This window comes from Manis javanica, chromosome 8, assembly GCF_040802235.1.
Source record: "Manis javanica isolate MJ-LG chromosome 8, MJ_LKY, whole genome shotgun sequence".
Lineage (NCBI taxonomy): Eukaryota > Metazoa > Chordata > Mammalia > Pholidota > Manidae > Manis > Manis javanica.
Genome location: NC_133163.1, coordinates 108350145 through 108375405, shown reverse-complemented (window position 1 = coordinate 108375405; position 25261 = coordinate 108350145). Strand labels below are relative to the sequence as shown.

General features: G+C 36.5%; 1 protein-coding gene across 1 annotated transcript in view; it reads right to left on the bottom strand.

Moving 5' to 3' along the window:
* Positions 1-13941: 13941 nt before the first annotated feature.
* Positions 13942-25261, bottom strand: part of MINDY2 (MINDY lysine 48 deubiquitinase 2) — a 71774-nt gene continuing 60454 nt past the window's right edge. Inside the window, exons 7-9 of the mRNA XM_073211908.1 lie at positions 24609-24782; positions 21694-21885; positions 13942-20411 (exon numbers count right to left, since the gene is read on the bottom strand). Coding sequence (XP_073068009.1) covers positions 20283-20411; positions 21694-21885; positions 24609-24782 — 495 coding nt within the window. The 3' untranslated portion in view covers positions 13942-20282. The remainder of the gene's footprint in view (positions 20412-21693; positions 21886-24608; positions 24783-25261) is intronic.

Below are 25261 nucleotides of genomic sequence, written 5' to 3'. Positions count from 1 at the left end.
ATTCTGATTTCGTAAAATAAGGAACAGCTCTTCTAAAATACCCATCCTAATTTTCCTAAGATTATCCTGTGCCTATTAGCTTATTCAATGGCTTACTCTGTTCCCGAGTTGATCTGCAGTCCTTGGTCTCTCGTTCCTAGCTCTCTGGCCTCAGGAAAGTCACCCTGACTAGGTCTGCTTCACCTTGTCTGCATCTCACTGCCACTGAACTGCTACAGTCCAAACTTGGCTGAGGTCGTATTAAAGGGAAAGCCTTGCTTCCGGGACGGCTTGCAGGGTAGTCCAGTCTAAAGACCATAGGCTTCAGAATATGCGGGAACTGGGAGTTCAGGGGCTGGTTGTGCCACTTACTGCATGTGTGCAATTATGGGCCATTTATCTGTAGGTCCAGGATGCTATGACTGACGTGGCTTACCCGGTGGGATTGTTTTAAGGATTTGAATGGGAAAATCTGTGTGGAATACTGAACAAATTCTCATTATTTCTTCTAGCAAAGTCATGTTATGCTCTGATATTTAAGACAAGAGAAAAACTTCATTTGTAAGGGTTGCTGGTTAAATAGAGAACAGAACGCGTCCTGCTGTTAACAAAGCCTGAGGTCTAACTGGGGAAGATAAGGCAGTAGTTCACAGGCTGGGCCCTATCTGCAGACGTTCAGGCGGGGCCCAGGCCTGTTTTCCCAGGCGGCAGGCTCTGGTCACCTTGTTGGAGGGAAGGAGTGCGTGTGTAAATGCTAATGGTGTTTGTAACCAAGGGGAAGCAGTAGTGGCGGCCACGGTCAGAGATGCAGGATGGGAGGTCAGGGGGCAAACTGGAGTGGGGAATCGGAGAATGGGGTGCAGAGTGGGAGATCCTCTCCCCAGGGAGGCAAGGGGTGGGCTGATCTGAGGCAGGTGCCTCAGATAAAGCAATAATTCCCGTTAACTTCTGGCCTTGCACAGATAGTGGTAAGCTCCAGACGATTTCTCATTAGGCATGGGAGTGTAAGGGTGCACATATTGGTAGAGAGCCAGGCATACACTAGTATTATGCGCTAAGGAACCAGTGCCCTCAGGAAACAAAATCAAATCCGTAATACATAAAAAAAAGGAAGAGCAGTGAATGACTGTTAGTGCCCCTGGAGAGGCAGCCGGTGGGCACTGCTTGGACAATGGCCACTCTCCATGCGGGCTGCAGTCATTTCTGGGGCGGGGGACCAAGACCCCTCCAATGCTAAGATCTCAGACAGCAGCGATGGTGTCTGAGGCAGCATCGTCTGCAGCGCTAACTCCTGGGCTTCAGAATATGCGGTCTGGCCTGTGGGACTGGTGTATCCTCCCCAAGTGGCTGCCCACTCAGACTGATGCGGATTGTGGCGTTGTTTTGTTTTGCTTTGTTTTGGGGGTTTTTTAAGAGTAGAAATTAGAAAATTAAAGAGGGGGGAAAAAGTTAAAATCCTGAGAATTTGATGCAAGATTTAAATCCTTTTAAAGTCACTAATTCTAACTATAAGTGCTTTAATTTTATATTCACAAAACTAATAAAATATGCTATGATGAATTTTTAAAATTATTTTTGTTTGTTTCGCGTGTCAGCAGGTGTAAACCTACGCCCTTCCACGTGGTATTATCCCCAAACAGAGCGCTTGCAGGCTTTGAAGGCAGTGTTGGGTCTGGGAGCTTGATTTGCAAATACCTCGTAAGGGGCTTTGTGGGTGCAGTTAGCAGAAGTGGTGCCGGCCTCCGTGGTACTGCCATCACTGGGTGGAGTGCCAGGACACAACCGCACAGTGAAACCCCCCGCGGAGGGTGGCCAAATGAAAAAACTCCCAACTGTCCAAAGTTTAGCCCCAGTGGGCAATGAGCAGGGTTGTGCAATGAATAGTTGTTAAATCTTACAGCCTGATTTAGGTGTGTGTTGTTAGTACAGTGTCGGTTTGTTTGCCAATCAAAATATGAGTGGCTGAGGTGGTTGGAGCTCAGCATTAAGCTATAAGCAGGCTCTCCAGTTCAGCCAGTTATCATGGGCCTTTTGTTTTATGTGCTGGGCTGATGTGCTGGGCTGATAGTTGGCCAGTGAACTGGCGTGGCTTTTGGGCCACAGTGCTCACATTAGCCACACTCAATGGCATGTGAGTCTCAAGGTTTGCAACGTTCGACTAAAACAATGACTGGGAGGGTTGGGGTCTCTGGTCTGCAAACCAGTGTGGGTCCCCAGAGCAAAGGCGACAGACCAGCAGCCGATGGCACTGGGTGCGGCTGCAGCGGACAGGCTGGTGTGGTGCCTGATGGGGATTTTCCCCCAGCCTGTGTTAGCAAGAAGGGACTGTCTAGTTCCATCATTCCAGCATATGTTCTTGATTTTATGATTACCTCTGCATATGATTTTCATTCATGAAGTGGAATTTTCTTTCTCCCTTCTTCGTAGTCCACACTGTCTGTGGGAATGGCCCCGGCCAACCAATCTTTCTTTCCTTGAAGGGACTGGTGCCTGTGCCCAGAATTATCCTCTCCTTTATGATCTGGATATTGAGGAAGGCTTCTTGAGGAGTGGAAGGTGAGGCTCAAATGGATCCCATATCAGACGGGCAGGTGCCTGGCCTAACAGACCGTCTAATGGACAGTCTTTGCACCTTCAATCTAGCCTCCTGCCCTAATGGGATGGGGATGGAATTGAAAATCCACGAAGATGCAGGGAGACGTTATTAAAGGGCCTCATACATAAATGAGTCTTCATATACATAGGGGCAAGACATGCCCTCTTTAAGGATAGGAAAGGACCCCAGAGTTTGTTTGTTTTAATAATTGGCATAAGGTGTTCATTATCCAAGGATCTTAAAGTAAGAGAGATTAACACATGTGGCAAGACAGAGACCCACTTAGGGGTTTGTGTGTAGACTTGAGTTCAAAAAGAAGTTATTTGAAGGGACCATTATGTTTCATTAAATTGGCTGCCTGGAACCTATTGGGAAGATACTGATTCAGTTGAATGCCTTCTGTGTATTTTGAGAATGAAAGTTAGGGAAAGCTATAGTTACACTGAGGCAGACCTGTTTTTCCTTTATTTCATATTTAGTTACTCCTAAGATTATTGGGGCACCGTGTTCAAACTGAGTGAGCTCTCCAGGTATAACTGTTATTTGAGTCAAGTATGAAGTCTGCAAGGTTTTGCCAGTTACTGCATTTTAGTAAATGTTAATTCAGAACCTATGTGCTCCAGACGCACTTGTTGGTGCCTTTTTTATCTTTTAGTTATATAAACTCTTCACATAATTTTTTGATTTCCAGTTGGCTCAAATTATGAACTTTATTTCAGTGTGTGTGTTGTCTTTGTCTATTCATTTATTTTGTTAGCTTCTCCTGTATTCAGGCTTCTTTGCCTTCCTCCCTCCCTCTCCTCCTCCATCCTCCCCTCCCTTCTTCCCTCCCTCACTGGATAGCTTGGGGGGGGTGGTTCTTTAGCCTGTTCATATTTATGTATTTTTTTCCTCTAGAGACCTTGGAGCAGTACTGTTAGGGTGAAGGACCTCCCTCATAACAATGATTCAATGGTTTAAGGACCGCGGACATAAGTTAGGTTTGAATTAATGCTTTTGCTGTACACAGGGGTGCCAGCAGTGTTTCCCCTATAGCTCTGAGCGTTAGGGTTTCTGTTGCACTGCCACAGAAGAGTGCTGGCCCCACAGCGCAGAGGTTGATGGGTGGGAACTCCTCTGCTACACAGCTGCCTTTTCCTGAGTGGAAGAAGCCCCAGCTTTCAGTTTCCATCTCTGCCTCGTGACTCATAGTGCCAACATCCTAGGCAGTTACAGGAAAAGGGAGGGGAGGGTCATGGCCTGCTCCTAGGTGGCTGCCTTTCCTTCCAAGACTTCCAAGTCCAACTCTGAGGGATCCAGGTTGGGACTTAGAGCTATAGGAGCCTCTCTTTGGGAGAACGCAGTGAGCCCCTTGTCCAAAGTAACAGGCCCTGGGCACTGGTTATGTGCTGGCACTTGCCAAGGCCCAAGCACACTGTCTGAGGGTGTTGTGTCATTCAAGCAATCAGGTAACCTCAGCAGGTATTGAGAGGCTGGGGTGCAAGGATGCGATATCCCTCCCTTCTCCCCTCCATGAGTCTTCCTGTTTGCTCTAAGGTTTTCTATCACTGGTTTTCATTTTCACTATGATCTTTGTTGGTGTTTATGTTTCTTGTGGTTTGTCGAACTTCTTGACTCTAATTTTTAAAAATCAAATAGGAAAATTTTGGCTGGTTTTCTTCCTATAGTTTTTCTACACTCTCTACTCTTCTTCTGAGCCTTCATTTACATGTATATTCTAAGTTAATGTTGCCTCGCAAGTCACTGAACTTGTTCTTTTTTTCATCAATTTAGTCTTTGTGTTTTCCCGTTTATCAGTCAGTCCTTTCTTTGTCTGCAATGTCTAATCCACTCTAATTCTTACCCTGTGAATATTTTATCTTTTTTTTTAATCTCTTAAAAGTTCTATCTGGTTTTTTAAAATATGTTTGATTTCTCTCATTATGTTCATATTTGCCTTTAAACATATGAATATAATATCTAAGTCTACTAATTTAACATCTCCTATCATTTCTTTTATTTGAATTTTCTCCTAGCTAGGGGTCACATTTTCTTAGTCTTTGGCAAGTCTAATAATTTTTTATAGGATGCTGGACATTTTCAATGCTATATTGTTAAATGTCTGGATTTTATTGTCTTCCTTCTAGGAGTATAAGGCATTTATTTGTTGATCAGTTTCATGAACTTGAGCATTGTTTATAGGCTTTGTTATGGCCGATCTAGAAATTTCACTAAAGGATAATTCAATCATCGACTATGGAGTGGCCTTTTTGTGGATAACAATGAATGCCCTAGTGAATCGTCCAGAATTCTCTGCCTTGACTGGTTGAAACTTGAATTTCTTGGCTTGCATAATTCTGGGAATTGTTCATTTTAAAAAGTCTATACTTTTTTTTGCTCAATCTCACGAGTCAGCTTTTGCATGTTTGCCCCAATACTAAACAAAGCCCGAAGGGCACTTACTTGGAGGTTTTTCTGCATAACTCCCTTCTCTCTGGAAATCTGTCCTGCAACTTCCAGCTGCTCCGTCTGTCTGAACGCCAGTCCCTTTCTTTTCATATCAGCTTGTTTGGCTGTGATTGAAGTTCCCCTCCCTGCACTCTTCTTAGGAACACTGTCCAGGCAAAAAGATGAAGCAATCATAGAGTTTACTTCACTTATTTCACTTCTCTCAGGTGTAACAGTTCAGCACTGTCTCTTGTCCATTGTTTGAAATGGTTCTTTTATGTGTTTTATCCAGTTTTCTAGTCATATGTGGGACAAGTGTGAACTTTGTTACTTCATCCTTTATTGATGAATATGACACAATAAATTGCACTTAAGCAGTTGATAGATTTTGACGTAAAAGTATGTATCTCCAGCGAAACCATCACAATAATCAAAATGAACATATCAGTCATTCCCAAAATGTTTCCTTATGCACTTTGTAATCCATCCATTCACATTTCGTCCCCAGATAACTACTGATGTACTTTAGACCCTATAGATTGGTTTGCATTTTCTAGAATTTTATATTGAGTGGAATCATAAGTATAGACTCATTTTTCTCTGGCTTCTTTTACTCACCATACTTAGAGGTTCCTCCATGTTGTTACAAGTATCAATAGTTAACTCCCTTATATTGATGAATGGTACTTAATTGTATAGATAAACCCCAGTGTATGTATGCATTTACCTGGGAACGGACATTTGGGTTACTTTTAATTTTAAGCTCTTTCAAATGAAGTTACGCTGGATATTTGCATACAAATCTTTGTGTGCACATATGCTTTCACTTCTCTTGGGTAAATACCTGAGTGTGGAACAGGTGGGTCATATGGTAGATGCATGTTTAACTTTTGTAGAAACTGCCAGACTGGTTTTAATTCAAGTAATTATATTGAGTAATTATATCCAAGTAATTGTATTGTTTCATATTCACATCAGCACTGTGAGACTTCCAGTTGTCTCACATCTTTACCAGTACTTGGTATTATCAATTTAAAACAATTTTAGTTATTCTAGTGGGTGTGTCATGGTATCTCTTTATGGTTTTAATGTGTATTTCCCAATGACTAAAGATGCTGGGCATCTTATGTTTTTATTTGCCATCTGTTTATTTTCTTTGGTGTGTGTTTGTTCAAACTTTTGCCAATTTTTTTTTTTCATTCTTACTGAGTTTTAAGAGTTCTTTATATATTAATTCAGTCCTTTGTCAATATTTGGTTTTGGCAATATTCTTTCAGTCTTTAGCTTGCCTTTTCATTTTCTTTATGAAGTGGAACCCAGAAAACAAAAGCCCCCACACTTATGGTTAACTTAGACAGATACCTATACAATGAAATGAGGAAAAGATAATCTTTTCAACAAATAGGGCTCAAATAATGAAATAGCCATACGCAAAAAATGAATCTTGATCTTTACCTCACACCATAGAGAAAAATGAACTGTGGGACATCAGCATCGCCGTGATGTGAAGTTTCCTCTTTTTCTCTCCTTTTCATTTAAAACTAATCGGAATAAAAACTGGAACTAACCATTACTAGGGGGAAAAAAAGGGGGGCCTCTGCAGAGCATCCCTGGACATCAGAGTGATCCATCCGTCTATGCACCCAGAGGTGGGTAGATTGGAGTCACGGAGGAGGCAGCAGAGCAAGGGAAGCGGTGGCCCCAGAGAAGGCAGTGGGGGCCCAGCAGCAAGCCGGCAGGACCTTGCTGGCAGAGGACGTGGAGGGTCTGAAGGCAGTGAGTGGGGCTCTACCTGGCCATGTGAGCTGAAACTGGGGAACAAGTTGCTGTCTCCGAAGAGAAAGCACAGTGACTGAGGGGAGGGAAAGGAACGTGGACAGGGAGCTGAAGGAAACTACCCTGCTGTCCACCCCAGGAGGCAAGAGGCCCGCCCGTGGCTCTCTGGTGCTCCCCCGACACCTTGGACCCACCGACTGGGCTGTGGGCATACCCAAAGCCTCACGTGCTAAAATACACTCCCCCGGACCTTTACTTCTTTTTTTAACGCGTGCACTCCCAACCTTAGCGGTGAGCTCTGCAAAGAGACATAAAAAGCTTTGCTATAGCACCACCTTCTGGAAAATAAAGGGAAAGTTCCTAACTCCCTGTTAGAACTGCAGGAACCAAAGTAAACAAAGCCTTGCCTGAACAAGGTGTTCTCCACTTCAAATGCCGTGTGGCAGGGGCACTTCTCATCAAGCAGCATGAAAAACCATAGCAATATGGTATCACAAAAAGAAAATGACAATTGTCCTGTACCTGAGCCCAAAGGCATGGAATATTGAAACTTAACATAAAGAATTTAAACTACTGTTACAGAGAAATTCAATGAGCTACAAGAAAACTCAGAAAGATAATGCAGTGATCTCAGGAATAAACTTAGAGAACAGAAGGAGTTCCTTACCAAAGGGATGGAAAACCCGACTTGAAATTCTGAAGCTGAAGGACTCAAAAAATGAGATGAAGAATGCATTTGAATGTATTGTAAATAGACTGGATCATACGGAAAAGAGAACTGATCAGCTTAAGGGGAGAAATATAGAAATGATTTAGGTGAAAGAGAAGAGAACTAAGATTTTTGAAAAGTGAAACGACAATAAGTTTCTTACTCCATTATAAAAGCCAACATAAGAATAATGGTGTCCCAGGGAAAGAAGAGAGAGAGAAGGGAGCAAATACTGCATTCCAGTGACAGCTGGGAACCTCCCGATCCTGGGGAAGGAACTGGATATACAAATCCACAAAGCTAAGAGACAACATTTTTATCTCTATGCAAAAAGACCTTGAAGACACATTATATTAAAACGGTCAAAAGTCAACAATAAAGAATTTTAAAGAATTTAAAGCTAGGGGAAAAAACACCCCCAGTAACTTTACAAAGATACCACCCATTAGGCTATCAGCAGATTTCTCAGCAGAAACTCTACAGGCAAGGACAGAGTGGCATATTGAAAGATAAAAACTGCCAGTCAAGAATACTCTATTTGGCAGTTATCCTTCAGATATGAAGAAGAAATAGAGGCATTTCCAGACAGACAAAAGCTGAGGGAGGGACAAAAGCATGACCAGACCTGCCTTACAATAAATATTGAAAGAAGCTCAAGCTGGAACAAACAGATGAAAATACACAAAACGCTGATTAAGGTGACAGATTTAGAATACTGTAAATCTTTTTAAGAATAGTACATGAACTTCTTAACTACAGCATAAAGGTTAAAGGAAGAGGGCACTAAAAATAACCATAGCTACAACTTGGTATCAAAATCACAGCATAAAAAAAGATAATTTGTGACATCAAAATTATAAAGGGGAAGTGTAAAATAATGGAACCCTTATAGGACGATAAAGAAATTGCTCTCAGCAGTAAAAAAAGCAGCTTTCTATATGAGATATTTTTTATAAACTTCATGGTAACCACAAAGCAAAAATTAGAGCAGAGACATGAAAGATAAAAAAGGAGAGATTGAGCAAATCACCATGGAAAACCACTGACTTAAAACTAGACAGAAACAGAAGGAAAAGGAAACAATGAAGGGATAAAATAACCAGAAGGTAAAAGAGAAAATATCAGTAGTAAATCCTTACATTTCAATAACCAACCTAAATGTAAATGGATTGAATTCACCAATCAAAAGGCACAGAGTGGCTGAATGGACAATAAAAACAAGACTCAACTATATGCTGCCTGGAGGAGACTCATTTCAGCTCTAAGTCACCCAGAGGCTCAAAGTGAAGGGTGGTAGATGATGTTCCAAGGAAACAGAGATGGAAAGAAGGCAGCATAGCCACACTCCGTTCAAACAAGATAGACTTCAGATCAAAAAGGGTGACGAGAGATAAAGGTCATTATATGATGAAGGGGTCAACATGTCAAGAAGATATAACACTCCTGAATACATACATTCCCAGCACCCAAACACCAGAATATATTAAGCAATAACAGATATTAAGAGAGAAGTAGATGATACAATAATTATAGGGCACTTCAATACCCCATTATCAGCAATGGATAGATCATTCAGACAGAAAATCAACAAGGAAACATTGGAATTAAACTGCACCTTAGAACACATGGACTTAAAATACATCTACAGAACATTCCATCCAATAGCAGCAGTATATGCATTTTTGTCAAGTGCACATGGAACACTGCCCAGGAGAGATCATACCATAGACCACAAAACAGATCTTCATTTAAGAAGACTGATTCACACCAGCTGTCTTGTTTGACCACAATGATATGAAACTAGAAATCAACAAAAAGAAAGTAAGAAGATCTACAAATGTGTAGAAACTAACCAAACACACTTCTTAACAACCATTGGATCAAAGAAGAATTCAAAATGGATTTAAAAATTATCTTGAAACAAATGAAAATGAAAAAGATATGCTAAATATTGTGGGCAAAAGCAGTTCTGAGGAAAGCATTTATAATAAGTGTATCTATTAAGAAATTAGGAAGATCTCAAACAACCTAATTTTATACCTCAAAGGACGAGAAAAAGGAACAAGTTAAGCTCAAAGTTAGCAGAAGAAATAAAAATCAGAGTGGAAGTAAATGAGAGACCAGAAAAACTACAGAAAGGATCAATGAAATAGCTGTTTCTTTGAGAAGATGAAAAAACATTGACAAACTTTAGCTACACTAAGAAAACAGAAGATTCAGATAAAATTAGAAATGAAAGAGACATTACAACTTATACTACAAAGCATAAGAGACTACTATGAACCATTATGTGCCAACTAATTCCATAACCTAGGAAAAATTGATACATTTTATAAACAATGTATCAAGACTGAATCAAGAAATAGAAAATCTGAACAGCCCAATAAAGAATAAAGAGATTGAATCAGTAATCAAAAACACTCCCAGCACAGAAAACTCTAGGACCAGACTGCTTTACTAGAGAATTCTACCAAATATTTAAACCCTTCCAACCTATCAAGGACAAAGGGACATTTCCAAACTCATTCTATAAGCCAACATTACCTTGACACCAAGAGCAGAAAAGGTCACTGCAAGAAAACAAAACTAGACCAATCTCACTGATGAACATAGATGTAGAAATTCTCAACAAAGTATTAGGAAACAAAATTCAAGAACATATTCAAAAGGGTTATACACCATGACCAATGGAATTTATCCCTGGGATGCAAGGATGGTTCAACATACACAAATTAAAATATGTCATACATCACATCAATAAAATGAAAGATAAAAAACACATAATCATTTTAATAGACACAGAAAAAGCATTTGATAAACTACAGTCTCTCATCATGATAAAAACCCTTAATAAACTTATATGTGGAATCTAAAAAAGCTAAAATAGTGATTATTAGGGGAGTAAAATGGTGGTTACTAGAGGATGGGGATAAGACTGATAGTTTTTATGAGTACAAACTTGTTACGAGTAGTAAATAAGCCACTGAGATCTAATACACAGTATCATAAATATAGACAATAATGTGCTATAATTATGTCATGTGATAGTTACATAGGCAATCATGTGAAATATGTAATTGTATCAAAGTAACATGCCATACACTCTATAAACTTATACAACATCACATGTCAATGTATAAAATTAAAAAAAGGAAAATTAACTTGAAATGGGTCACAAACCTAACTATAAGAACTAACACCATAACACATCTAGCAAGACGAGCAAATCTTAATGATCACAGGTTTGAAATTTTGATCAGATACCAGAAATGTAGATGAACATTTCAAAAATATAACAAGTGGTTGAAAAAGGAACATATTAGGCATGCCAATATGTGTGGTTTTTGTTGAATGAAATATTTATGAAGAGAACTAAATCTAAAAGTTGATGAAGAGAACTAAATCTAAAAGTTTGATAAATACAAACAATGCACATTTTAATTTCCCCTCTAAATCCTATCATCAGAATAAACTACCTCTTGGAAAGATGCACTTTGTCAGCTTGAGTGAAACTATTCTTTTGGTAAATCAAAAGCACAGAAACATAAGTTTCAGAAAATTTTAAACCACAATATTTGATCTTTTAATGGGAGATTGCTGTACCCCATTAATACCCCAATGGAACAAAACACTGATGAGGTGAGGTTTCAAGTACTTAGTCCCAGAATCTTATTTTAAAAGATTTCCTGTAGCCTCCCTGTGTTGTTTCCAATTATGTCAAATGTAGCCTACATCTTAAACCGATACTCAAGTGTAGGAGGACTAATGACTATTATCCACATCAAAGAAAGCAAGAATGGCATGTAAGTGTGTGAATACTTCCATTATTTTGAAGTCAGAGAATGGGTTTTGGAATTAGATTTGGTTTTAAATTTCAACTTTGCCACTAACAGTGATCTTTTGCAAGTTGTTTAATCTTTCAAGTTTCTGCTTCCTTAACTATAAGTGTCAACCTCCTAAAATCGCTGTGAGGATTAAGTAAAGATAAGAATATAAACAGCACAATGTTTGATACACAGTAATATCCCAAAAAATGGGGAGTATTGTTATAATCATCATTAGTAATGGGTTAGTTCCCTGTTTCAAGGACTGGGACATTCAGTGGAACACCAGGATTTGGAAGCTACTATATTTTATTCACATTATCACCACTTATATATAGCAACTTGTTTAATAAGGTTGACAGACTGAAGCGAAGTCCTCAAAAGGATGAAGAATTCTGTCAGCCTTTTTTCCTCAGTTGACTGAAGGTAACAGACTATACCCCCCTAAAATATGTCTTTTGGACATAAGTATAATTTTGAGCTAATTATTTTGAGAAACAGCAGATACAGGAGAAGCTCTGAAAACAGAATAGAAATTTCCCTTTTATAATGGAAATCTACAAAGGAAATCTTCCTTTGTCAGAAAGACTAAATCTTAAGAGAATCTTATCAATGGAGAAGGCACCAACTTAAAAGACAAATCTGTGTAACAAACCTTTCTCTTGTTTACTGTGGTTAACTCCCCATAACTGGCCTGCCACGCACACTTCTTACTTCTTTAGTTGAAATGGTATTTAAGCCTGAGTTGTAAGCCACCTCTAAATAAGAGTTACTCATTTTTCCCTATCTCCCTTGCGTACATGAGGCATACATGTGAATAAATTTTTGTTTTTAATCTGCCTTCTGTTACAGGGACCCCACCTGAAAACTTAAAAGGGCAAAAGAAAAATTATTATTTTTCTTCCCTATCTCACTTTGACGTTGTTGAAAGTGCTGATTTTAGCCTGGCTGATTTTCTTGGTCTTATGATCTTGACTTCTCTTGTGCTTACTTTTAAAATTCAATGCCACAGCTTTAAGTCCAGGATCATTGACCGTTCAAATATGATCCTTACTATTAAGCCTAGCTTTCTGGGTCTCCTGGTATACATTATTCTTAATAAATAAGTAAACTAGTCTCCAAGAAGAACATGCCACAGTTTCCAAAGTTATATCTGGAATTCATAATTTTATTATTTTATGTATTCTAAAGCTTTGTTTGTTCCACATTTTCACTCCAGGTTAGCTCAGCCCTTATGGTAGGATCAGCATTATAATTGAAGAGAATAGAAAAATGTTTACTTCCATAAGGCTTAAGTGGCCTTTTTAAATCTCCTTAAAGTTTATTCTCATGTAAAGTTATTGGCTTGTTTAAAGAAAAAAAAAGCTATCCCTAGTCTGTTATTAATAATCTGTTACAATTTATCGAGTACTTACCATGTGTATGGCACTTTATATATATTATCTTTAATCTTCACAATAATTTTAAGAGGTAGAAATTATTCCATTTTAGAGATGAGAAGATAGGCTGTGCAGAATTAAGTTGCTCTAAAAACTAGAGAGTACAAAAAAGGCCAGTATGCCTGATTTTGGAGATGGCTGCAGGGCTTAAGACAGATGTGACTTGTGTCAAGTCCAGTCAGAATTGGAACACGGGCCTGGCTTAGACTTAGTCTGTCCCCTTCCAGATATATCTGTGAGTGCTGGGGCCTCTGTGGAGTCAGACTACTTGGCTTCAAATCTGAGCCCCAACAAATTAAAAGGTCCCTACTTCATATAATATATAGTGAGGAAAGAGACCTTATAAGCAGGGTATGAACTGGGGGAAGAACAATCCTGTTCACCTCAGTTTTGGAGAGCCCGGCTGTTCCCCAGGTGTTCTTCTATTTGCTCCAGGAGGACACAGGATGATACCCAGAGAAGATCAGATGGCAGGGTTGTGGGGGGTGGGACATAAAAAATGAAGGATTTTAGTGTCCTTTATCTGTGTAAGTTTTATGCTCAAGGAGAAAACTGATTCAATAACCCAACTTACTTAAAGGAGAGGCAAGCAGTAACCATACAATACAGGCATTTAAAAAAAACATCTAAACAGATATTTGAATTCATTTAAAATGCCACTGATGATGTAATGTGCCCAGAAAAATCAAGACAAGACATGATCCTTGTCCTTAAAGGGTTCACAGTCTAGCTGCAGCGCTGGGAGAGGCGGCCAGCGAACTCTGGGATGAGTAACTCTGCCCAGAGGCTCGGAACTAAGAAAGTTTTCACAGAAGAACGTCAGATATTAGCTGGTTCAGACATTAAATTGTTGGACAGAAACAAAATTCACATTAGGATTGGCTAGGTGTAAATAGAAAATGATCCTTTCTTAGTTCCTTCCAATGTAGTCCTCCGAGAGGACATGAGTATCAGATAGAACAAATCGGTCATTGGGACCAGGTAGTTAACTGTTGCATGGTGTACAAAGTTCATTGTTTCTTTGTTAACTGCCTTTGGGGGGGAAAGTTCTGTCTTTATTAAGAGTGGGTTCAAACATCCTAAGAGCTAATCATAGGTAAATGTGAATCAGTATGTCAATTCCCCATTTCCTTATTCATCGTAGATTTGTAAGAAATAGCTTCATGAGATGAATATACATAGCAGAAAGACTGGTCTAAATATCAAAGTTTATTGAAATAAAATATAATCTATAATAAAAAATAGTAAGGGTGTTATCACTAGTTACAGTTTTAAGTATATTAACAAAAAATTCAACATTTTAATCCAAGAATGACGCTATTCTTGTGGTACAATAACAAACATGAAATTAAATGTTGAATAATACTGAATAATTGTTAGAAATACTTTATACTTTTCCATTTGTTTAATAAGCCTTTTTTAAGACTATCATCTGAAAGTCAAACTTCTGACACTTTTTAAAGACATAGATTTTAGAATTAAATAATTTTAGCGTAATTAGTACTTAAAACAATTTTCTTTCATAGAATCATCTCAATTCTGAGCTTGGTAGATGCCTTTAGGTGTCTTTATTAAAAAAATGTATTTAATGCTCTTTCCTATCAACTTCTAGGGTTGCTATTTCTCTTAAACTGGAATTATAGCTGGTGATAAAGCAAAACAGATCATTTCAGAAGTGGAATGGACATTAAGGTCGGCAAGGAGGAGAAAACAATAGGTACTTATAAGTAGACTTAATGTTTAAACTCTGAAAACTATTTCAATTGGCCAGTCTTGGCCTGACATATTGTGTGATATATCATAGCAACTTCCTGACCCAAATAGTCTGACAATAAAGTGGAGTCTGACAATAAAGAAGAGTACTTGTTTCTTCTTGCTGTATTTCAAGGTCACTTTCTATGCAGTCATCATACCATTTTATTTGTTACTCCCCAAATATGTGCCACAATCCAATTATTCTGCGCAATTCAAGGAAAAAGATTCACATGCACTAACTTTAGGATATGACTTTCAGGGTTCCTCTGAAGTTTCACAAGTGAAGATTATGCCTTTTGCTGACTGTTGTGCAGCACTTAAATGTCAATTTTCTACCATATTGTCCTACTTCTGCAGATCTGTGATAATAATAGTTGTCATTTTAATGAGGAAGATAGCCTTCTACCAACAACCACTGGAAGCTTTTCAAATTCTCATCTTTAAAAATCCACAAAGCTGAGATATCCTATGCACTCTGGGGAAAAAATGGTTATTGAATTTAACTAAGATAGAAAAAAGAACAGCAAAACCTGATAAAATTGAGAGACACACAGGACATATCTTTAGTTAAAAGTAGTCTGTAGGGTATTTCAGCTACAATACCCATTTGGACAGGTCACTGATTTGGGAATTTAAATGGGCATTTCAGTTTCCTGACTTCCTCTTTAAAGCTGTTAACTACTAGAGACAGAGAAGTCAGGATCACCCTTAGAAGAATTTTGCTTTGTGTATCATATGAGTTATCCCTGTGGGTAATTTATGAGTTATCCCTCCCTCTCAGAGTGGACATTCCAGTGAGGATGGATATAAAGTTTTTCAAGTTAATGATGAAAAATTATTAAGGTTTGAAAAAACTCTTAAAATTAATTATTAGGTGAAGTAGGGATATAATATACAATAATAATTCCGTTTTTTGTTCTTTAAATCTGTGGTCTGAAGCTTTAGGCTTTGTGTTTTTACCATGGTATTTCGAACCTTAATCTGGGATAGTACTACGCCCTAAAAAATATTTTATAAGCAAACAAATGTAAATCTCATCTTTTCTCAGGGCAAGAGGACAAAGCTGAACCTGAGGCAATAGTTGAAGACTTTTGCCCTATTTTTTGAGTTTAACTTTTCTGAGATGAAAAAAGTGAAATTGGAAACTAGAATCTTTCATGTAAAAATGTATGTATATCACAACTTACTAAACTCTGTAACAGCAAAACAGGGGTTAAGCAAGAGAATTAAATTAAGATATATCTTCAAAATATGTTAAACTTATGAGGGTCCTAAAATTTATCCCTCAGACTCCATTATCTCTGTTTTTACAATTAATTTTGTTCAGAAAGCCTCCAATTTAAAATTTTAGTTTGTTTTAAAGAGAAACCTCAATTCTTTATGTTTTCTCAACAGCTCTAGAAGTATTGAACATTGATTTAAAAAGAAAAAAAATACATTACATTACCAGGGAACCTAAGAACTCTTGATTCTGATGAGTCAATTTTCATTAACTTTCTAAAAGGAATTTAATTATACATAATCAAGTAACATTTACACTTGGTTAACAAACAAATAATTTAAACAAACCTAAAAATGACAGTATTTGAGAGACCTAAATGAATTCCATCCATGCAAAAAGTCTACACATATGTATTGGTAACTGATACCACCATACTTTGTTCCAGGGAAGAAAAGGCAAAGAGAAATAATATATTTAGATATATGGAAGATACTGGGAAAAAAATCATTTTCTAATGCTTTTATAGTTCAAAAGTGCTCTTGATTTTGACTGCACAGTCAACAGAACACAAAATCAACTGTAAAATACAATTTAGGAATTGTTGACACTGTTGAGATTATGACATACTCAAAGACAAGACAATTCTGCAAATGTTGATACCATTAAAAAAACTAAAGAAATACTGTCATTGCCCAAAAAAAATATGCACATTCAAGAACAAAAGATGTGTAGTATTTATGATTACTTAATACTCTGGCCTTTTACTATGTCCTTTATTCAGAAGTGCAAAGCACTAAAAAATTGAACATTCTTTACATATTTAGAGTAAACTGAGGCACAGAAAGTTTGCCCTCAAAGACAGAAGCCTGGATTTAGACATAAAGTGATTCAGAATTTCATATTTCCACTCCTTAAAATACAAATTTTATACTATCTTTAATGTCTCCACCTTATTTTATCAAACATTGGTAAGTTTATAATTACAGTTTAAAGATGTATGCCAAAGTACTGTGTGATAGGTAAAGTCCCTAAGCTTTCTATCCTATTTAAAAATAATTGGTACATTGAATAGGAAAGTTAAGTGAAGTGTGATCAATTTGCTTTTTGCTTTTCAAGAAAATTTTTAAATAAGTGATACTGTTTGAGGATAATTCTAGAAATTCTTGCCCTTGCTTTTTCTCCAGCAGCATTTTACAAGTATCTGCTTCATATGCCAACATTAATATTGGGACCCCAACAGTCCTTTCCTCAAACATCTGTTTGACTTCTAGTCCCTTTTCCTCTTGAGATCTTCTCTTAGTGAACTGAGTTGGGATTCACTGAAAACAAAATGTTAAGGATTTATGCAAATACGAAATGGTTCATGTTGGGTTCAGTCAACTGATCTCTGATGCTGACTTGCTTACTTAAGTGCAGATCAGGAGGCATGAGGAAGAACTGAGACATAACGTGGGATTAGTAGTCAAGTACTGGAAACGTGAGACAATAAAACAAGATATATTCCAAGGCATGATCATTCAACTACTAACCTGAGCCTTGAAACATGGAAGAAGTTACTTTACCTAAACTAAGCACAGTGGCCAGCATATTATAGGAAGCAGCCAATGTCCATTTTAGCTGCCTCCAGCTACTTAGTGTGTATTCTTAAAATAGTTATTCTTAAATTTGAGGTAAAGTTCCCACATTCCTTTGAGAATCTAATATAAGTTAGATAGGATCCTTGCTTCAAACACACACACACACATACACATGTACTTGTAAGTGTTGATAACCTATTGTAAATCACAGCACTATTGATTCAGTGGGATTAGACACAGAGAAAAATGTTCATATTGTTAACAAAGACTGGTCACTAACCTTAAGGAATAGGCCGTGAAAGCACAAGGAAGTGCAGTGACCATATCCATTCATTCATGTAACTCTTTTGCTAGCTCTAATGGTGATTGCGTGATGTAAATTTCCCCCAATCTAGCCTATAAATATTAAAAACAAAAATGCTTAAGCTCCAACTTCTGCTAGCAGTGTACATATAACAATTTTCAAGTATTATAAAATGCTGTGAAGAAAAGATGTTAATATAGCATTATCAAATTCCAATGTACCCAAACCAGCAATGAAATGTCTGAATATGTAATTCATTGCCTTAACTAAAATATAAGAAAACAAAGACATGATAGCTCTAAATTCTTTATAACCTTCAATGGTGGGAAACCAGTATATCTGAGAAGTTGTTTAAATAGAATTCAATGTTTAATTTTTTCCCCACAGTAATCAAAGTGAACACTTTATCATTATTACTCTTGGTATATCAAACTGAATTTCAGGAATGTAAGAAAGGCTAACTTGGAAATATTAAATAGAAAAAGGCTGAATTAATAAACACATTACATTTTTTAGTTATTTCTTATCAGTATACATTGGTATCTATGTATTTGATAGCAGCACTGCTGGTTCTGAGTTTGTTTTTCTTTCAGGGGGAATGCAGAGTGGCAGTATAATCTTTGGAACAAATTAAGAAGATAGTAACAAGTAACAGAAGAGTAACTTCTATACATACATTTTTCAAGGGCAATAAATAGATAATAATTATGGAAAAATATGCCTCAAACATGCTTTAAAAACTTCTCGGGATTTATTGTTTTGTTTTTCATATTAAAATATAATGCACTGTCACTACTATCTGTTCTGGGAAATACGAACCCTGAGGTTTGAGTTTCCTCCCTCCACCAGCAGTGATATCAAGAGTAAACCTGGATTAAGATCAACTTGTCTGAGCCAACAGATGATTTTGTAGTACATTTAATTACTTTACCAATGTATGCATATTCTGGGTTATTATCAAGAAACTCATGAAATATTTTGTATCAAAGTATTATACCCCAAACAGGTTCTCTGATGATTTATCATGCTAACATAGAAAATTTGAAGGAATAACAAATGGTATAAGATAAACAGACATGCAATACAGAAGGACATAGAAGATATAGCTTGACCCTGGATTTTAATTTTTCCCTTAGAATAATTCCTTTCATAAATAAGACTTTACTTTTTACATATAGACTCATCCTATAACTGGTCTTGGATCATGGAGAATGTTAAAGACATAGCTTAAAAAACCTAGACCACATTTTTTTGTAGTCTATTGTCTCCCCAGACCACAAAAACATTCTCCAAGCAGATGCACAAGTTAGATAAAGATGCTCTTCAAATCTACTGGAGCTTAGAATGTAAATCACATAACTACTTGCAGCAGCAACAGTCTTTTCAAAAATGACTAAAACAAACTTTTAAATATAAAGGATATAAAAGGACTATTAAGGATAGTTTTTCAAACTATATCTAGAAATACAGGAAAATATGTGTTGCTTCATAATAAAGTTCAATAAATAATCTTTCTGAATCCTATAAACACTAAAGATGTTATAAGTTTATTTGGTTCCCATAAGTTAAAAAAATCTGATTGCTTTTACATAAACTCCTCAAATTCTTACTGTTCTCAAACAGATTTTTATTAATGCTTTTCCACTAGACTCAGATTATCTCTAACTTCCTTTCAGAAATGTGCTTTATTGTTGGCTTTAATAAGTATACTTAATTTTCTAGCAAATAAACATGATTTAAATTTTAAGGTTCAAGGTAATGCTAGAAAAAGGTAGACACTGAACTATCTGCTTTTCTACATCCCTATATTTACAAGGCCTAGGATCCACTGTGGTTTCCTCCTTACACTTACTTATCACAGTCAATAAATAGTAACTGTGGTACAAGTTACCTATATTAAAGATTTCAAAATTCTTCAAAATTGCACAAAACTACAAAGTCATTAACATCTGTATCTGTTTTTGATACGATATTAGTGTTGCATAATTTTTTTGCTATTGGAAAAGAAAAACAAATATTTTTTTCTATCTAAATTAAATCCAAATTTAATTATTTGGATTAACTCCATTATCAGTTCTCAAGATAATACCTAAAATGTACATTCCTAAAGAAACATAAAGCTGCTCAAGGGCTGAACTAGTCTAATATATCATTAAGAGTTGTTTATTCCTATTATTTTTGTTTCTTCTTTTTTTTTAAACCCCTTTATTAATCCCATGGTTTCTTGTGGATTAGATCATAATTTAGTATTGTAAAAATTAATTTCAGAAACTACTGTGCTAATATTTAGATTTCAGGAAGGAATCAGACAAAATCAACTACTTCCACTCATTGTTAGAACAGAAGATAAAATAGCTTACTAACTGATGTGAGTTATGAATGTCACTATGACACAAAATTTGCTGTGATTTGCTTATTTGGCTACAAGTGCAGTATTTTTCATGAATGACAACACACAGCATTTCCAACTTGTAACATCAAACTCCAGCTCATAAAGTGTACTGTGTGACTTGTAAAAGTCTGATTGTGACTAAGTAACAACCTTTCCCCTGAAAAACATGAACAAATCCATTAGGAAATCAGGCACAGACGGTATTTATCGGTTTTTCTTCCTTTCCTCCTGTTGTTTTGTTTCTCAAGATAGATAGATGGTTCCCAAAGAATCCAATGCTTATTACAAAATGACACAGCTATTTTTGTCCTTTTCTTTCTCTTTCTCTTTTTCTCGAGGTTCCTTTCGTTTACGTTCATTATTCCCAGATTGTCTTCCACTTGATGGAGAGGCTTGTGCTGGCTGGCTTTGCTTTAGGAAAAAATAGTGAAATATTACCTCAATGTTTCTGAAGTGCTTAATCATAGTTAGCTAGAAAGAAAAAACTATAAGAGTGAAAGGAATCATTAATGGAAGAAGAAGGTATTTGTGCATAGACTTGCTATGTTACATGGTATCTGAGTGATTGCTTCTACCATTCTGAATAGACAAAATTAATATATCCATTATTCTAAGTAGATGGAATTTCAAACAACAAATAAATGTAAGATTACATTACCTGAAGCCTCAAGTTTAAGAAATAAATGTTTAACAAATGTGTTAAAGTTTAGAAAATGTTAAAGAAAGTGACACCTCTTGGTAAACTACAATAGTTCTCTAAAACCTCATTAAATACTGTAATGAACAGATTTTCAATGGGAAAAAAATATGGAGGACTACGAGTGTGAAATAAGAATATTTTGTAAAATAGAACAACTTTTTTAGAGTTGTTGGACTCTAATCATAACATGGTAGGTTTTAACTTTTAAGCCTGGGGTAGTCAATATTTTAGCTGGAAATAGAAATGCTATACTTACTTTAATGGAGACTTTAATATTTAAAGTTTCATGAGACCTTAAAGGGCATCTTGCTTTCTTATATACCCAAATCAAAGGAACAATTTGAGTATAATTCTTACATTAATGAAATGAGATTTAAAATATAGGAGCCCACTTAATAGTCACATTTTCAGTGCTTAAAACATTAACTAGGAAAAGTGACAAGTGGAAAGGAGATAGTTTTTGTTGAACATTTAGTACATGTCAGACACTGGGTTAAGTGCTAATATTTGTTCTTGACCACAAACCTAGGAGTTAAGCATTATCATCTGTTTTACAGATAGGGAGCACGAGGCTAAGAGAGGTGGAGGACTCTGTCCTTGGTGTTGCAACCAGTAAGGGGAGACAGAGGAGAAAAAGCAAATCCGTGTCTGTCTGGTTCTGAAGTTTAACATTCTTTTCAGTAATATCTCTTACTGCCCTCTAATTGACAGAAAAGACTTTATTCAAACTAGTTTATGTTCTTTGCAGCTATTAAGAACTTAAAATAATAAATTTGAAAAATCTTGCCCTCAGAACCTCAGGAAAAGTAATTTCACTAAATAAGAAATATATTAAGGTTATTACAAATTTCTGACAATGTCCTCAAACCCATGGATGCTAAAATGCTAGTATAACTGCAGAGTCAATACCTAATTTAAAATGTTTTATCTTGGCATGAATATCCTAATAGCTAAAGTGATCACTGCGCCAAAGAACCCAAGAGCAGGTGTCACCTGGGCCCGTGAGGGGGCGGAAGCAGCAGCTGCGGCTTGTTCTTGCTCCTGGAGATACTGAGAAGCCCGCCTGTCTTCTTCTTCTTGGAGTTTCTTGGCTAGTTCCGAATCACTGATTCCTTCAGGTATCCGTTCCCAGCTGATCTCTTGGCTCTGCTGTTCTTGTTGAAGAGATAATGCCATAAGATAGTCCTAAGGAATTAAATTATAACCATCTTTAGCTATGAGATTTTACCCAAGAACTAATCTGTAAGTATAGAGGTATATCTGCAAAGCTATGAGAATGGCTTTTAAAAAAATACCAGAGCTTAAATATAATAATGAAAGTTACTTAAGTATTTCTTTTTAGGAGCTATAAACTTATTTCAGCAATGCTGTCATTATTCTAAATAATAAATTTGAAAAATCTTGCCCTCAGAACCTCAGGAAAAGTAATTTCACTAAATAAGAAATATATTAAGGTTATTACAAATTTCTGACAATGTCCTCAAACCCATGGATGCTAAAATGCTAGTATAACTGCAGAGTCAATACCTAATTTAAAATGTTTTATCTTGGCATGAATATCCTAATAGCTAAAGTGATCACTGTGCCAAAGAACCCAAGAGCAGGTGTCACCTGGGCCCGTGAGGGGGCGGAATGCATTTGGGATGGAATGCATTTGAAATTCTTTCTAGAAGCAGTATATAGGGTATTCAAGAAAGCTTTAAAAAAAAAGGTTATTCTGTTCACATAAGAAACATGTCCAGAGAAAATTGAGAAAAAATAAAAAAGAATAAGAAAGTTAAAATTACTATATCCTTTATCAGAAATAATATGGTTAACAATTAACATATCCACCTAGTTTTCTACATTCATATACAAACGGAAAGACATTTCTCAACCCCTGAATTGTCATAATCTGTTCTTTTCCATCTAACGTCATTAGTCTTCCATTTTAAAAAAATCATAAGAACTCCCCAATATTATTTATTAAATATTCTTTTGATACACAGTCTTATGGAGGTTTCACATGAGCAACATTGTGGTTACAACATTCAGCCCATTATCAAGTCCCCCCATCATTGCAGTCACTGTGCATTAGTGCAGTAAGATGCTATACAGTCACTACATGTCTTCTCTGTGCTACACTGCCTTCCCTGTGACCCCTCCACATTATGTGTGCTAATCATAATGTGCCTTAAACCCTTTTTCCCTCCCTCCCCACCCACCTCCCTTTGGTAACTGCCAATTCCTTCTTAGAATTTGTGAGTCTGTTGCTGTTTTGTTCCTTCAGTTTTGCTTTGTTGTTATACTCCACAAATGAGGGAAATCATTTGGTACTTGCAAGACATGATTTTTAAAGTTAACACAGTTGTCTGCCGTACAGTCATATTCAGTTACTTAACTACCCCTTCCCTCCTCCTAAACACATGCCCAGATTATTTCCTATAAGAAAAAGTGATACATCTTTGGTCAAAAGTTACATGATCTAATTAACCACTTTTATTAAGAATTAGTGCTAAGTGAAACTTGGCTACTCTGTGTACCTCCCCCAATCTACCTTCAAAATAAAAGAATTTTAAATAATTACAGAGGATATGTAAAAGGCTGTTGCCTGTGAAGACCTTAGACTATCTATCTAGCATGACTATTTTATTGATACCAAGTATTCGTCCTTCAAATTTTCCCCCTCAATGCTTCAAACTCTGCTCTTTCCCAAGTGCCATGAACTTAAATCCACTCCTTCCTTGCTACTTCCACAGACACTATCTTATGTACATTCTCAACACCTTACAACTGGACTACTGTGGCAATCTGTTGCTTTACCTTCATTCCCTCTTTGCCAGTGTTTTTTTACTTACAGTGGTTAGAAAAATCCTACACGCTTAATATTTAAAAAACAATGCCTCTGTATAGCTTCTGAAAGAAAATGAGTATGTTGATTATTACAAGTGTTTGTCAAAGAAAAGCCTAAAGTCCTGCAGAGATTAGTATTTATTTGAATCAAGTCTTCTATGCACTCACAGCTTTTACTATACAAACTACTATTACAGAACTTAACATACAGTATTAGTTGGTTAAATATTGGCCTTCTCTGCTTAGCTGCAGAATCTTTGATGACAGGACTGAATGATTTATCTTTCTGTCACCAGGACCTAGTTATAGTCCCAGAATAAAATTACACAATGAATATTGGCTAAGAGAACAGTCTCTATGCACTTACTTGTTAGCAGTGAAACATGTGCTATTTAACATAACCATATTTCTGTCCCAATCAGGGAAGATATAACATCACTGTTACATTTCTAGTATTAAACACACCAGTGGCTCCAGGTCTGCACACATATAGATGGCAAAATTCTCATCTGTCTCAGTTCTAAATGAGAGCTGTACCCATGAGTGCGGGTCTTGTTATGTCAGCTTCTCCTTACCTTGGACTCTAAGGTTTGAGTCCAGGGCATGCTCTCTTCAAGATTCTCTCTTTTCCAGTTTTTCTGACTAGCGAGCACATATCTTAAATATGTGCTTTTCTCTTCATCTCTACCACTAATGCTAAGCCACCAACACCTCTTGCTTGGACTTCCTACTTTCTGCTCACCTGTGTCCTTCCTATACATTCTCTACATAGCAACCTTTAAAAACAGGCAAAGTAGATCGGCTTTGCTTCCATGTTTAATACTTAGCATATCTTCTCTATTATAATTACAGTAAAATTCAAACTCTTTATCATGACTTTCAATATAGTCTGGCCTTCTGAACCAAAATGTAAAATTAACCTTGCACATGTAGAATGATCACTTACCTATTTAGGAAGCGACAGGAAAATTTCACAAGTATATTAATGAATACATCTACAGTTCAAAAGTTTTAGATAATCGAATTCACACTGAAAGCAATGAACATTTAAAAAATGAATAAGAAAAAACAAATACCTGATCTATTTGATCTTGTTGTCCTCTGTATACAGTTTCAGGATCTGAAGGAGGCCGTAGATGAAACTCTGAGTCACAGAAATTTCCATCACCATCAACATTGTGTAGGCTTTCCCAAACAACTTTTTCTTCAGTAAGAAATCCCTGGTCTGTTACCAACAAATACAGTAGACCCTTAATAAATAACAAAGAAAAAGGACTGTTAAATTGATCAAAGCTAACTAATACTTGAGAAATTTTATAATCTGTATGTTTGAAGTATTTTAATTATTCTTATACTAGTTAAATCTACACAATAAATAGACCAATTATTTGCTCACTGATTTAAACCCACCGATTTATTTACTCACTGATTTAAACCCAAATATAGTTTAGAACTGGCACACTACACGACAACAAGAGGAACTCTTGGAATGCTCAACTATGGCACGATTTATAAATAGCCTTAAGGGGTTTATAATCTCATTTCACAAAATAGAAAAATATAAGTTCCTAAAAAATGTATTAGGTCACAAATAAGATATAGTCACAATAAAATGGGATTACATTGCCTGTTTTTCTTTTTTCTTTTTTTTAAATTAAGCCTATGTGACTAATACAATCCATACCAATTTTTCCTTCCTCTACACAGTTAGTTACTTTTCCTTTGTATA